Source organism: Hibiscus syriacus, unplaced genomic scaffold (genome assembly GCF_006381635.1).
Source record: "Hibiscus syriacus cultivar Baekdansim isolate YM2019G1 unplaced genomic scaffold, ASM638163v2 tig00111238_pilon, whole genome shotgun sequence".
In the NCBI taxonomy this organism is placed as follows: Eukaryota; Viridiplantae; Streptophyta; class Magnoliopsida; order Malvales; family Malvaceae; genus Hibiscus; species Hibiscus syriacus.
The window spans coordinates 680,096-695,199 of record NW_024063030.1 but is presented as its reverse complement, the minus strand read 5'-3'; the positions used below and the strand labels follow the sequence as shown (position 1 = coordinate 695,199).

General features: G+C 35.7%; 3 protein-coding genes across 4 annotated transcripts; all 3 read left to right on the top strand.

Annotated features, from left to right (window-relative positions):
• The first annotated feature begins 846 nt into the window (after positions 1-846).
• On the top strand, positions 847-2,434 carry LOC120157129 (ADP,ATP carrier protein 1, mitochondrial-like). Its single transcript, XM_039168376.1, has 2 exons — positions 847-1,746; positions 1,903-2,434. Exons 1-2 carry the CDS (start codon positions 865-867, stop codon positions 2,197-2,199), a joined length of 1,179 nt encoding a protein of 392 aa, XP_039024307.1. The 5' UTR covers positions 847-864; the 3' UTR covers positions 2,200-2,434.
• Positions 2,435-4,758: 2,324 nt separating this feature from the next.
• Positions 4,759-9,083, top strand: LOC120157132 (E3 ubiquitin-protein ligase BIG BROTHER-like). Of its 2 annotated transcripts, XM_039168378.1 has the most exons (9): positions 4,759-4,816; positions 4,934-5,076; positions 5,486-5,645; positions 5,852-6,095; positions 6,836-6,870; positions 7,134-7,178; positions 8,187-8,314; positions 8,639-8,747; positions 8,837-9,083. In XM_039168378.1, the coding sequence occupies exons 2-9, from the start codon at positions 4,988-4,990 to the stop codon at positions 8,885-8,887; spliced, it is 861 nt and encodes a 286-aa protein (XP_039024309.1). In that variant the 5' UTR covers positions 4,759-4,816; positions 4,934-4,987; the 3' UTR covers positions 8,888-9,083. The 2 variants fall into 2 exon arrangements, with proteins under 2 accessions (XP_039024309.1, XP_039024310.1); XM_039168379.1 differs by lacking the exon at positions 4,759-4,816 and having other exon boundaries at positions 4,977-5,123; positions 8,837-9,079.
• Positions 9,084-9,821: 738 nt separating this feature from the next.
• Positions 9,822-10,883, top strand: LOC120157186 (extensin-2-like). Its single transcript, XM_039168415.1, has 2 exons — positions 9,822-10,476; positions 10,618-10,883. The coding sequence occupies exons 1-2, from the start codon at positions 9,822-9,824 to the stop codon at positions 10,881-10,883; spliced, it is 921 nt and encodes a 306-aa protein (XP_039024346.1).
• The last annotated feature ends 4,221 nt before the right edge of the window (positions 10,884-15,104 follow it).

Below are 15,104 nucleotides of genomic sequence, written 5' to 3'. Positions count from 1 at the left end.
ATTTTCTTTATACAATCAGATGGTGACATGTGTCATTATCTGATTGAATGATTAAATTTGTTAAATTAAATTAAAATTAAGACTAAAATGATAAAATATATAAATAATGAGAACCAAATATAAAATTATACAAATTTGTTTAAGCGTTGTGTGAATATTTTTGTTAACATGACATTGACTTAATTAATATTATTTAAATAATTAAATAATTTGATTTATAAAATTAATAAATTAGTAATTGAAAATAGAGAATTTTTTTTATCCTAAAAAATAAAAGAGAATTTTTCAGGTGTATGAAAATATAGTTCCATGTTCTGTTGCAATTCAATGGGAGCTTCCCTTCAACAATATTTATACATATACTGCTCCACATTTTAAGGTTGGCCAAGTCTTTTCATCCATTTATTTTATTTTAATTTTTCCATTTACATGATTTATGTGATGTGTGATTGTTCAAGTGCTAACTGTTTTATTCTTCTTTGGGTTCAATGGACATGCTTTCATTTCGGCTCATTCTGCTCTTGCTCTTGTATTTTAACTCCTCTTTCTTCTTCTTCTTCTTATAAACCCCATTTCAGGCCTTTGTTACTTGTATCTCTCTAATTTGTTCATATCCTTTTACAGGCCAGTCAGTAATTTATAGTCTTAATAATTCTTTTTATGTAGATATGATTTTTCTTTTATCTTCTTCACATAAAATGAACATTTGATCTTACTTTGAAAGAATAAAAGTTGCTTTTTATATCTTCATGTCATGTTCGTGTTATTTTTATTTTTATATCGTTTTTTTCCCGAAGTTCTGTTCTTCCCCGGCTCGTTATAATCATAATATTTGGGTTCTTTGATTAGGTTGTTTGTGGAGAAATGATGGCTGATAGGCACCAACATCCTTCTGTCATGCAAAAGGTTGCTGGACAATTTCATCTCGGTTCGAACCTTTCACAAGATGTTCGATACCGGTACGGAGGATTCCGAAGGCCTGTCCCAAATCAGAGGCGTTTTGCATCTGCAAGTTGCAATGCAGCACTACGGCATCCCATGACACAGGCATGCCGAGTAAACTATGATCTCTCGATTGTTGGTTTGAGTTCATCGCCTTTATGTGTCCAGGCTCCATCGGAGAAAGGCATTTCGGGTTTCGCGATCGATTTTCTCATGGGCGGAGTCTCTGCTGCTGTGTCCAAAACTGCTGCTGCACCTATTGAACGTGTCAAGCTCTTAATTCAAAACCAGGATGAGATGATTAGGGCGGGTCGGCTTTCCGAACCTTACAAGGGAATTGGTGATTGCTTTAAAAGAACAATGGCAGAAGAAGGCGTGATGTCATTGTGGAGAGGAAATACGGCTAACGTGATCCGTTATTTCCCAACTCAAGCCTTGAACTTTGCCTTCAAGGATTACTTCAAAAAGCTGTTCAACTTTAGGAAGGACCGTGATGGTTACTGGAAGTGGTTTGCTGGGAACTTGGGATCCGGTGGTGCAGCGGGTGCCTCTTCCCTTCTCTTCGTCTATTCCCTGGATTATGCTCGAACTCGTCTTGCCAACGATGCCAAAGCTGCAAAGAAAGGTGGGGAGAGGCAGTTCAATGGTTTGGTTGATGTATACAAGAAGACTCTTCAGTCAGATGGTATTGCTGGCCTTTACCGCGGTTTCAACATTTCATGTGTCGGTATCATTGTGTACCGAGGTCTATACTTCGGAATGTATGATTCTTTAAAGCCAGTGATCCTTGTTGGCAAGTTGCAGGTCAGTAGATTTCTTGGTGGTCTTTTGGACTATAATTTCCTTTCATTCTTTGGCTTTATTTTGCATCAAGTAACATTCACTCTATCTTGTGGTAATAAAGTGAAGCCAAAGGGACTTTCTCACCTGCAATTTTTTGTTGTTGTCGTAAAATATCAGGATAGCTTCTTCGCTAGCTTTGCTCTGGGTTGGGTTATTACAAATGGTGCCGGTCTTGCCTCCTACCCGATCGACACAGTCCGCAGAAGAATGATGATGACATCGGGTGAAGCCGTCAAGTACAAGAGCTCAATGGATGCGTTCACGCAGATCCTTAAGAGGGAGGGCACGAAGTCTCTGTTTAAGGGAGCCGGTGCAAACATTCTGCGTGCGATTGCTGGTGCTGGTGTGCTTGCAGGCTATGATAAGCTCCAGATGATTGTTTTCGGAAAGAAGTACGGTTCTGGTGGGGCATGATCATGCCAACTACAGATGGTGATCAAATTCATATGCAAATTTATCTATTACCTTCCACATTTTGTCTTGCTGATCGCAAATATATATAATATTTTTCTCATTTGAATAACTTAGTTTAGAGGGGTTGTCTAGTCTCCTAGAAGAACATTGTGGTGCTCTTGGGATGAAATTTTTACCCCATTTATCTTAACTATTTGAGTGGTTGTAACCTTACATATTACATCACTACTTTTTGGAATTATATTCACTTTTTGGTTTTCTAATATTGGTTTATAATTAATTAATAGCGTTTTTTCACTATCAATCATTAAATAATTGAGCTATGCAACTAACAAACCGGAATGCATATGAACAATGATCACAAGTGTCGGCATCATCGAGTATAGGTGCCACAAATGTCTTGAATTGTGCTAAAATCATCATGTAGAGGCTGCATGCTCTTAAGGAAGACGCGGTTGGTTGACTCCGTTACCAGTTTCTGAGTCTAACTGGGTTTGATTTTAGATGTGTTTGATGCAGAGCTTTTGGATTATCTTTAACCAATGACAATGATCTTTGCAATAATGTAATGGGAAAAAGTTTAATGATGGGTACTGAGCAATGATAATGTTTCTTTTCACCGTTTTCATTGGATTCTTGACAGAGCATGCATATGAGATAATTGGAGTAATCAAGAACCAAACATGATTATGTGGGTTAATCTTTTCAAAATCCCATCACGCCAGTGAGACTGGAGGCTGCTTGGAGAAGTACATGTAGTTTAAGGAAAAAGGTAGTACCAAAGGTTGTGCTTACATGTTGTCGAAGACCTCTCGTTTTAGCGACACGAATTGCGTCCTTAGGCTAATGAGATGATTCATTGAAACAATGGATTGGATTCCAGAAACGTGTGTTCCATTAATCTTGAACCTGCACATACTGTTGAGAGTTCAGATTTTAGACAGATTTTCCTTATTCAGGTGCCCTTAGTCTGTATAGTTACTGCAGCTAAGTTTAGTATATATCCGTCTTCCGTGTTCTTTATCTGCTTTGTTCTGTTAGGGTACTCGACAAATCTCTGGAGCCATACCTTGGAACTGATTGAAAAGCCAAATTTCATCCTCCTGCTGATGCATGAAGCTTTTTAACATTACTAGGCCACGGGAAAGAATTAAGAGCTGAGAAATGCTTACTTTTGCGTTGCATCTTGAGTGTACTAATTCCTATTGACATGAGTTTGGTTTTACTGCATGAGTTTTAGCACTTTAAAGATTCTGTTGACACAAAGTGTAGAGACAAAAAGAATGTAGGAATATAATGATTGGCAGGGCAGTGATGGATTACTTGCACGCTAGGTTTGGTTTTGTTCTCTCTCATTCATAATTGTTTGTCTGCTTTCTCTGCCATCTCTCTCTCCCACATGCCTTGCAGCTTTTGGTTTGTGGATGATGGAATGGCAGTGATGATCCTCACCCTCCTTTGCCTTTGGTAGATTGTGTAGACTCCAACCTGTAAAAAGTTTTTATTATTATTGGACCAACAAAATCATTGGGATGCATGCAGCCTGCTGCACCACTCAACTTCTTTTTTTCTCCTGTGGATCTGCATGCTTTATCATTTACACCAAGAACCCATCTTCTACTTGTTTCAACTAATGGGGAAACCAAGTTTTACAAGACTTCATTACTCCATACACAGTAAATTTAAAGAAACTTAAAGGTAAAGTACCGAAATTATCACTAAATTATGCTAAAATGTATTTTTTATTATTAAATTTTCTAAAGTGTTATAAAATGGTCATTGTATTATAAAATGTTGATAAATTATAACAAGTTAAATGATCATTTTGTAACAGTTCGATAAGTTTAATACAATATATGTAAAGATTCTCTAGGATAATTTACATTATAAGTCACTTAATTTAGCATCAATTTTTATTGAAGCCATAAATCTTTGATTTCATCAAATTCTATCACTAAACTTTTAGTATTAATCACTTATACTACCTTAAGTAATTCTAATAGAAATGTTGGCTCAGCATCTATCCATGACTTTGCATAATATCCTAAGCATAATTGTCCTTAAACATAAGTCACAAATGCATGTTGAGATAATCGATAATCAAAGCTAAACACATGATTTTATACCAGAGAATAACAAATTTATAAAATTTCAGGGGATAAAAATTGATTATCAATAAAAAATATAAAAATTATATGAGAATTTAAAGTTTTTAAAGAATGATCACTCAACCCATTCATATCGATAATTATATTAAAAATATCCAACGAAATTAGCAGCAACAACCTAATTTATTAATAATAGAAGTTTAATAATATAATCTGATAAAATTAGAGATTTGTGGTTTATATAAAAATTAATTTTAAATTTAATAATTTAAAATATAAATGATCTGATCTATTAAACAAAAATAATATTGCATAACCATATCTGCTACCGCGGGACATAGTATCATTTCCCATCTAAAGTTATGACGGAGTTTGCGTGTTACTGAAACAACTGTATAAAGGCGCCACTACCACTTCCCTGCTACATTAATAAATAAAAAAACCAAAAACAATAAGACGGAAAGGGTTTGCTAAACTGAGCTTAAAATAAAAGCGATGAATGTCGGCTGGTAATCTCTTTAATTTCTCAAAGAATCTCTTCTTTTCAAGATTTATTTTCCCATTTTCTTCTTCTGATTATATTTTGACTCTGTTCTCTTTCTGGTGTCCTTTCAATCCATTTCTAGTCCTCTCGCAAGAAGATCTCGCATTTCCTCTGATGGAGATCTCACAATCATAGAATGAGGTTGTTCGTTTTAAGTTTTTTCACTCACATTTTCCTGTTTGGTTGCTCAAAAAGTTCAGTTTCAGCGTCTAAGCAACCGGAAGAGTGAGCGTCTCCGTAGAAGATTGAATCGGCTCTGACTAAGCTTAACTGTAATTTCCTTCTCTATGTTCCTTATTTTCCTGCCTTCTATCCGTTACCAAACGCAAAGTTTAATTTTTTGTTTAAAACATTGTCATTTACTTGAATATTTGCTAACAAGTTACACGTTTTGTTGCAGTAATTGGATCTCGTTGTTTCAATTAACTTGTTCTTCTACACATTATGTATTTATTTAGAAAATTTCTTCCAGAGATTCTATATAATTTACGTTTTAATCTCTATTTGTTACTGTCTTGTATGATTTTTCCGTCAAAGCTAGAATACTAAAATGTACTAGCAGTTTTGTGATTTTTTTAGATCATTGTTTCTACTGCTCATTGCAAATTTGAATTGTCAAATTTTATGCTTGTAGAATTGTTGGATTTTTGGAAATGAGTTGGAATCCACATATGGAGGTTCAATACATCAACAGTAACTACCCTTATAATAGTGCTGGCAGCTTTATGGAATATTTTGAAGGTCTTACTTATCAACATGTCAATTTTATTTTCAACGGTGCCACCCATGTCCAGGTACCGTTTATTATCAAAAAAAGTTTTTGAATGTACTAAAGTGATTCCTTTAATGTCTGTTCGTTTTCAAGAGCAAATTAATCAGATAAAAAACAGGCTGACTTTTCGGATGGGTTGATTGTAATTGATCCTCTGTTTAGATTATTGTAATTTGTTAACGGATTGTTGCTATTGATCACATCCAAAAGCTGAATTTCTTTCTGTAGGAGAGTGTGTACCCACCAATGAATTCAAACTTCTACAAGTTTGGCCTATCTGATTCTGGCAGTATTTCATATTATGATCATGATAATGATCATAGTTATGAGGTGAATGATCATGAGCTATGCATTGATGAATTTAGAAGAGCATCAGAGAATTCCTCATCAATGAGTAATCAACAGAGTGCAGCAATGAATGTGGAATGGGAAAGAAACACAAATGCAACTTCACGTGAAAACTCAGTAGATTGTAAGTTTCTCAATTCTGCTTTACGTTATTGTTTCAATTCTGTGTTTGAAGGTATGTAATATAATGCTAAAAAATATTTATAACGATGTCTATCATAACATGTATTTTTAGTATTAGGCAAAGTATTTATGTCAATGGTATGATTTAACATGCTATAAGCGTTAAACTTAATACCTCTTACAGTTGCTCTTTACTTCTCAAGATTGTTTTTCCTAGCCAGTGTTGCATAATCTGATGAATTTAATTTCTACCCGGTCTTTGATTTTCTATGGTGAATTGGTCATTAACGAATTGTCAAATTGTTTGCAACTTTATGCTTTCTCTGGATTTTATGATTGGATTGGATGCTGTGTTTTCTAACAATCAAGTTGTGGCATTCAGACAGCAACTCTGTTTTGATGGATTTTGAATTTTAAATCATACTTGATTGAAGAGAAATTAAGGATTCTGTGAGTCCCATGATCAGTTGCGTTTATATCTTGTTTGGTCCCAAACAAAAGGTCCTGGTTTAGCAGTTACAGCATTTTCAAAGCTGTCCAAAGAATCTGTTTTTCCTTGATGATAGTTTTTGGATTTTCTCCAAGATGGTCTCTCTCTCTCTCTCAATATCATGAAGTAAAATGTAGTCTTTTTCTCTGTTTCACCAGTTCTGGTCATAAAGTGACCACGATATTCTTATAACAATAGCTATCTAGGATTTTTGGAAAAAGTTTCCTCATTCTAATTCTTTCACTTTACAGGTCCACGGAGACAACATGATGCTCATGATTACCAGGTGTCTCTCTCTGACTGTTATTTTCTTCATTGAGTACATGTGTGCAACACCTTTCTCGTACTATGAATTTTCATACCTATATATGTCAGTAGATTATTTGCATCATCATCTAATTTTAGCTACTTCAATCTTCTAAGTTTTAGTGCTTTATACATGTTGAAGTTTGTCTCTATGCTTTTTCTACTAGTAGAGTTACAGAGGCTTAAATTGTAGTAATTTTCATTTTCATGGTTCGCAATGTTAAACGTTGCCAAAATATGCAGGTCATTTGGCAAGATTGTGTTGATCCTGACAACATGACATATGAGGTTAGAAGAAAAAAATTCCTACTTTTGTCTTCCCAGCTTAGTAGTTGCATTGTTTCTCCAGTTTTCTCAGTATCCTTCCGCTTAACTCTTAATATGGTGGAATTCTGAGTTCAAGAAAAAGAGAAACCCAATGCGGTAATTGGTTCAATGTTTGTCGAGATGCATTTGAAGATTAAACCTTGTGTTCAAGACCTAAGTAGTTGTCTGTTAGCAATGATGTTTTATTCCATCTTTCTATCTTTTTTTCTTTTCAATGTGTTTTTCATTAAGCCATGCTACGGACAACTTGACTTGTAAGATGTGAGATAGATCTAACTGTAAATGTTAAATTAACTATTGCTAATAAGTAGGTTAGGTTTGAAAATCAGGTTTTGGGGTTGGGAAATCTAAGGATGCATTTGACTGCTATGTGATTGAGACAGTTATAAAATAAAATAGATTCAGAGGTCATTTCTCTGCTTTAGTTGTTTGGATTGGCGGACTTATGAAAGGTGGAAATAGAACATTGAGTTTGGGTTCAGAAGAGGGTGAGGTGCCCACATGTTTTCAAAAGTGTTCTTAGAATTAGTAGGAATTTGACGTAAGACATGGAGTTTGTGGGTGGCTGCCAACAACTCCATATAAATGGGGGGGGGGGGGTGCAGGAGGGACTGTTATCAGCTCTCCGCCTCTACCCTGCTGAAAATTAATTAATGGGGTGCAAAAATTTTGTTTATGTGATGGGGGTGCAGGAGGACTGTTATCAGCTCTCCGCCTCTACCCTGCTGAAAATTAATTAATGGGGTGCAAAAATTTTGTTTATGTGATTATTCCCTCAATCAAGCACATATTCGTCCTTGGTTTTAGCTGCAAATGTTGCTTAATTTCAATACGTCAAAACACAATTACCAAGCACTTCTCTCAATATTTCATTGGGTTCATGAGCACCAAATCAAAATTGAACAAACCTATTTGGACATTTTCAGACGTTTATAGAGAACATTATTGTGATTACATTTATCACTTTAGGAATTACTTGAATTAGGCGAGAGTGTTGGAACACAAAGTCGGGGTCTCTCCCAAGAGCTTATTTCTTTGCTACCCGTTTCAAAATACAAGTGCAGCATATTCTCAAGGAAGAAATCAAAGAATGAGAGGTAGTGCATATGCTTCTACTTTTGTACCTGTTAAAATGTGATTCGTTATTTTTATCAGCTGCTGCTAATGTTATTCAACAGATTTTAAATTGAAATACAACCCTAGTTCTTCTTGACATAAATTGTACTGGTTTGCGAGGTCCTGTTAATATTTGTGATAATGCCTTGGTCTAATTAGTTGTGTATGAATACTATGCATGCCTTGCACGTTCTTCATAATACCGGTGAGCTGTTTCTAGTATATGGATTCCACTCCTCTCCTGTGGTCTCTTTCCCTTTCTCTCAGCCAATATGGTGAATCTCATTATTATTTTTGGGGACTAGATGTGTAATTTGCCAGATGGAATATAAAAGAGGTGAGAGACGGATTACACTGCCTTGCAAACATGTCTACCATGCTGGATGTGGCACCAAATGGCTTACCATCAATAAGGTAACCCACTGACTCATGATTGAAGCTTTATTCCATTTATTTAGGCAAGTATTTTAGGAAGCCTGCTAATTGAAGCTTTATTTCTCCAGGCTTGCCCTGTATGTTATACAGAGGTATTTGGCGATGGGTCAAAACATTAAGCGACAATCACGATGAACATAAACAAAATATTTGTTTGCTTTTGATCAAATTTGGATTTGGGTATTTCCCTTAATACCAAGATGTTCTATTTTTCGATCTTCTGCTTTGCTCGACGGAAGATTGATATTTGTTATTTTCCAATTATTGTTCGTTTCCATCAATCATTATCACACGCTTTTGAGGAAGTGATCAACCCTTTAATCACAAATGCAGACAAGTTTTTGGAGGCTTCCCACTTTTGAGCAATTGTTGAAAAAAAATCAGAATATTGAAATGGAAGCAAGAACCCACACCGTTTGTCAAAAAAAGAAGACGATAAAAACAATAAACAAAATATTTCATTATTTTACAAAATAAAATAGAATTTTCAAAAGAAAAAAAACCTAGTCAAGTGATGAATTATTTGAACTTGATACCGTCTTCCCATCAATTGTGTAAAGTAAAATGTTTGCTTTAAAATCATTCATTGATTAAATCTAGAAGAAGAAAATGGTGGTTGTTCTTATGTAAGTCAAATAAACACGTTATAGTTGATGAATGAGCAAGTTCCAAATTGCTGCTTCTACCTGCATGTTGATTTTTAAGCCGTATTATTATAGTGCAAAAATCATCATCAGACCTATTCTTTCAGCTTCAACGCGTTGGGGGGATTTTATTTTATACTTAGCTCAGTGGACCTTTTCTTTCAATGGCCATTCCATTGGTCAAACAGACCTAAATAGTTGAAGGGAAACAGCCAATTGTGATGGCGATTTGGAGTTTTATATTAAGGCCAGATGTTAGAAATATATTTAAATCCAGCTTGCTGTTCATATTATATCAAGAAATATATTTTATTCATGATTGAGGAGATGACTATATAAAGGGGGATATCTCTTGGAGTAAATTCAAAGTCATATTTTCTTTGCTATTAGGAATTGTATTGCCTGGAAAATGGGGAGTTCAGTACACCCACCGGGGCGGTTCCCTCGGCTCATCCTTGCTTTGTCATTTTGCCTTGTAGCAACGAGTGTGGTTGCTGATCACAAACCTTACGATTATTCTTCTCCACCTCCACCATACCACTCAAAGGACAAACATTCTCCTCCTCCTTACTACTACAACTCACCACCACCATACTATTACAAGTCTCCACCTCCACCGTCTCCCTCTCCACCGCCTCCTTATTACTACAAGTCTCCACCTCCACCCTCTCCCAGTCCCCCACCACCATATTATTACAAGTCACCACCTCCACCATCTCCTAGTCTCCCACCACCATACTACTACAAGTCCCCACCTCCTTACATTTACAAGTCACCACCACCTCCCTCACCTAGCCCTCCACCACCATACTACTACAAGTCTCCCCCTCCCCCTTCTCCTAATCCCCCACCACCATACTACTACAAGTCTCCACCTCCACCATCTCCTTCTCCACCTCCTTACATTTACAAGTCACCACCACCTCCCTCACCTAGCCCTCCACCACCATACTACTACAAGTCTCCCCCTCCACCTTCTCCTAGTCCCCCACCACCATACTACTACAAGTCTCCACCTCCACCATCTCCCTCTCCTCCACCTCCTTACATTTACAAGTCACCACCACCTCCCTCACCTAGCCCTCCACCACCATACTACTACAAGTCTCCCCCTCCACCTTCTCCTAGTCCCCCACCACCATACTACAAGTCTCCACCTCCACCATCTCCCTCTCCTCCGCCTCCTTACATTTACAAATCTCCAGCACCACTATCTCCATCACCGCCACCTCCTTACTATTACAAGTCACCTCCACCCCCTTCACCTAGTCCACCACCTCCATACAACTACAATTCACAACCACCACCATATCCTAGTCCACCGCCACCATATTATTACAAGTCACCACCTCCTTCTCCATCACCTCCACCACCTTATCACTACAAATCACCACCACCTCCTTCTCCGTCACCACCGCCACCTTATTACTATTACAAGTCACCCCCTCCACCCCCTTCTTATCACTACTAATCAACTATCCTCAAGTGAAATCTCCACCTCATTACTACGATACACGCTACTTAATCTATGTTATTGTTTTAATCTCTTCGTTCGGGTTGAAGATTTGATTTGGAAGAATAATAATTATTACATTTTCAGCATTCTTCGTTTAAGTAAATTGTGTTTGCTTTCTTAACAATAAGGGTCCAATGCTGATAAAGATCCTTGATGAATTCTTTGATAATGGATGTTCCCTTGTACTATTTTGTATCGGCTTCATAGTGATTCTTTGAGCATTTTTCCTTGTTAATTGAATTCCATATCGCGACTAGCTACAATACGTGCGGGGCATGAATTAATGCCCACAAAAATATCTTAATTTCATTTATAGCGATTAAAATTAAAATCTAAAGTTTTCATAATAAAATTGTAGACAATCAACAATAATCAAATGTTACTGATAAGTCAATTTTAAAAACCTGTTGAGTGATATTTAAATTTGGCATCAATCAATACTGTCCATAAATCATTAATCAAAGGTAAATTAATGAAATGTTCTTCTTCATGTAAATGCATGACATGGTTAATGGCATCATATAATTAATTTCCAAAAGTTTGCTGCTAATTAATTATTCTACGGACGCAGAGGCAGTCAAATTAACAGCAAACGATGATTATTGTTTTCTTATGTTTCTTCTCTGTGATTGCCATATCATTAATGCTTTTTAAAACTTCAAATTTTAACTCCCAACATTTCAAATTTTAGTCAAAATAGCTCGAGTTAGACGTTAGTTGACTAACGATCAATATATATTGCTGATGTGATATTGTCATATGTGTTTAGTCGATGTGACGTATATCACGTCATCATTTTAAGTGATATGTTACATGTAATGTCATCAATTAAACGTATATAAAAATGTTACGTCAACAACATGTGTTGATTATTAGTAAACTAATGGTTTCCATTCAACAGAGAATATTTTGATAAAAATTAAAATATTTAGAGTTAAAATACTCTAAAAAAGAATAAAAGACAAAATAACAATTTATACAGACGTTAGAAATTAATTTTATCATTATATTTAAAGAAAACTAACCGAAGGGGAAGTTCCAAGATGAGATAACGAGGATAAGGCCAAGAGGCTCAGGAACCAATTCAGCATATGAAAGCAGTGCAATTATAGGAAGTTTGGCCTGTTATTTCCACACACACACACTATATATATATATATATGTTCAATACAATTTGGACCTTTTACTATCTTAATGTTAATGATAAAGCCCAAGACAGAGTAGGCAGCGTGCAACTATTAAAACAAGGACGGAGTGAAGGGGAATTTTGTTTATTTTAATAATCTTAAATTAAACTACAATTAGAGTCGTACCTGCAAAACAAATAAAGAAACGGTGCGGACCTCTATGATGTCCGGGGTATCTTAGGGGCGGACTTCCATGGTATCCGGGGTATCTTAAGGGCGGACCTCCATGGTGTCTGGGGTATCCCAGGCAACCCCTCATCCAGGGGCGGACCTCCATAGTGCTCGGGGTATCCCAAGCAACCCCTCCACAAGTGTCACCCCTAATACAAGTGACACTCCTCAAAAGTATCACTCCTAGGGCTCTTGCAATCCCTAAATTTTTGTCATGGGTCCGCCTCTGATTATTTATACCTCATCTCGGAAAGCTTCGACTTAATGTTTCCTAAATCGAGGTTTAAAGCCCTCAAAATTTGAACCTCGTAATGGAGAAGAAAAGATTGCAAGGCTCGGAGCCGAGACCTCCTCCATGATATAGGTTTGGTGTTACCATTCCTATGACATTCCCTCATCTCCATTATCTCTCTCCCCAAATCTTTCTCCATTCTTTTTGTTGGACTATCTTCCGCTGCATTTTCCCCATTCCTGTCAATACATATTTATAAAGCTCTGTCATGGTTGCCTTAGCCCTCGGCCAATAGGGTGGGGACTTCATCAGAGCGACCAACTTCCCAACCCTTCTTTTTCTAGCGTATATTAATTGAGTGAAAATGAATAAGATAAACTACGATTATACACGAAACGTGTTTTTTTAAATATTTTTTATTTTAAAAAAATAAAAATAATATAATTTTTTAATAATTTAATGTGATTATAAAGTAATATATGTTCCGAATTTTCACATATTAACAACGATTACACTTGCTGTTGCAAATATAACTGCTCTATTCCAGAATCCCGAAAAATAATATTTCCTTTTATCACTAATTTCAGCCGATGAATTCTAACATGAATTTTTTTCATAATCAAAGGATACTTATTAACTTAAAAAATGATTATAATATGAGTAAAATACCAAATTAATTCCTCAATTATAGGGGTATTAATTTTATGAGCTCTTCAACTATAGAATATTATAAAATGATTATTTGATTTATAATAATAATTTTCACTCAATTATGGGCAGAGAGCTGGTGGTTTTCAACGACTGAGCCGCCGAGGAACATGATAGGTGCTCTCGATATATGGAAACCAACCCCGTCGACAGTTCGAAAGATCGGAGACGACAATCATGGGCAGAGAGCTGGTGATTTCAACGACTGAGCCGCCGAGGAAAGCAGTCGATGAGGTGAGCAACAATGAGTTTCGGTTTCACTGCTGAACGAAGGAAAACTGGGATCTTGTTTCAGATATTGGAGCCCCAAAAGATTGGGAATTAAGATACATCATCTGATCATTTTCTTCTTATTTCAACGTAATTTCAGGCCCTGGTGCTTTCGTTGTTAAAACAAAGACTTGCATTACAATTTCAGTGAATTATGTAATTTTCATGCAGTCCATGTGCACTCATTAATGACATTTTTTCTTTAGTACTCATTAATGACATTTGTACATAGGAGAAAGAGACAAGGAAACAGTCCAACCCCCTTTTCCTATCCATTATTAAAAAATGATAAAATAACTTCAGTGACGAAAATGTGTTATGATATATAATTTTAATAAATTTTTTTTGGATTTACGAAAATGACCAACAAATTCGCAACGCGAATTCTAATTTCGAAACACAAGTTCCAAAATCGCAATACGATTTTTCAAATTTGCAACGCGAATATGTAAATCGCAACGATAATATGTAAATCACAACGTCATTTTCCAAATTCGCAACGTGATTTTCTAAATTCGCAACGCGATTTTCAAATTCGTAACGCTAATTACCGATATAGATAAACAATACTATCACAACGCGATTTACAAATTCGCAACGAGATTTTCAAATTCGCAACGCTAATTACCGACATAGGTAAACAGTACTATCGCAACGCGATTTACAAATTCGCAATGAGATTTTTAAATTCGCAACGTTAATTACCGACATAGGTAAACAGTACTATCGCAACGCGATTTACAAATTCGCAACGAGGTTTTCAAATTCGCAACGCTAATTACCGACCTAGGTAAACAGTACTATCGCAACGCGATTTATAAATTCGCAACGATATTTTTAAATTCCCAACGCTAATTACCGATATAGGTAAACAGTACTATCGCAACGCGATTTATAAATTCGCAACGCTAATTACCGATACAGGTAAACAGTACTATCGCAACGAGATTTACAAATTCACAACGCTACTTACCGACATAGGTAAACAGTACTATCGCAACACGATTTTCAAATTCGCAACGCTAATTACCGATATAGGTAAACAGTACTATTGCAACGCGATTTTGGAAACTGTGTTGCGATTTACAAATTCGCGTTGCGATTTTGGAGTTTGTGTTACAAAATTAGAGTTCGCGTTGCGAATTTGTTGGTCATTTTCGCAAATAAAAAAAATTAGTTAAAATTATATATTATAAGACATTTTCGATCACTGAAATTATTTTTTATTAAAAAATTATATACGTATTTTATCCTTATAATATTTTTAAAAGCTGTCGGAAAATAAATAATGTTTCAACCAGACGGATAAAATTAAAAGGCGACAACCACCATGATCCAATTTAATAGTCACAATTCACTTTCATCTGTCGGGAGTAAATTTTGCTTACAACTTGTACATGTCAACAATTATAAAATAAATTCATTTAGTGTTGCAGTAATAAAAAATATATATAATGTTAAAAATAGTCCCTCAATATTTATTATAATAATTATTTTAATTTATATTTTTAGAGTATTTTAACTCCTAAAAACTCCTTATATAAATAAAAAATCATTAGTTAACATGTGATTAATGCTCTAAAATAGGAGTACTTTTAATCTTAAATG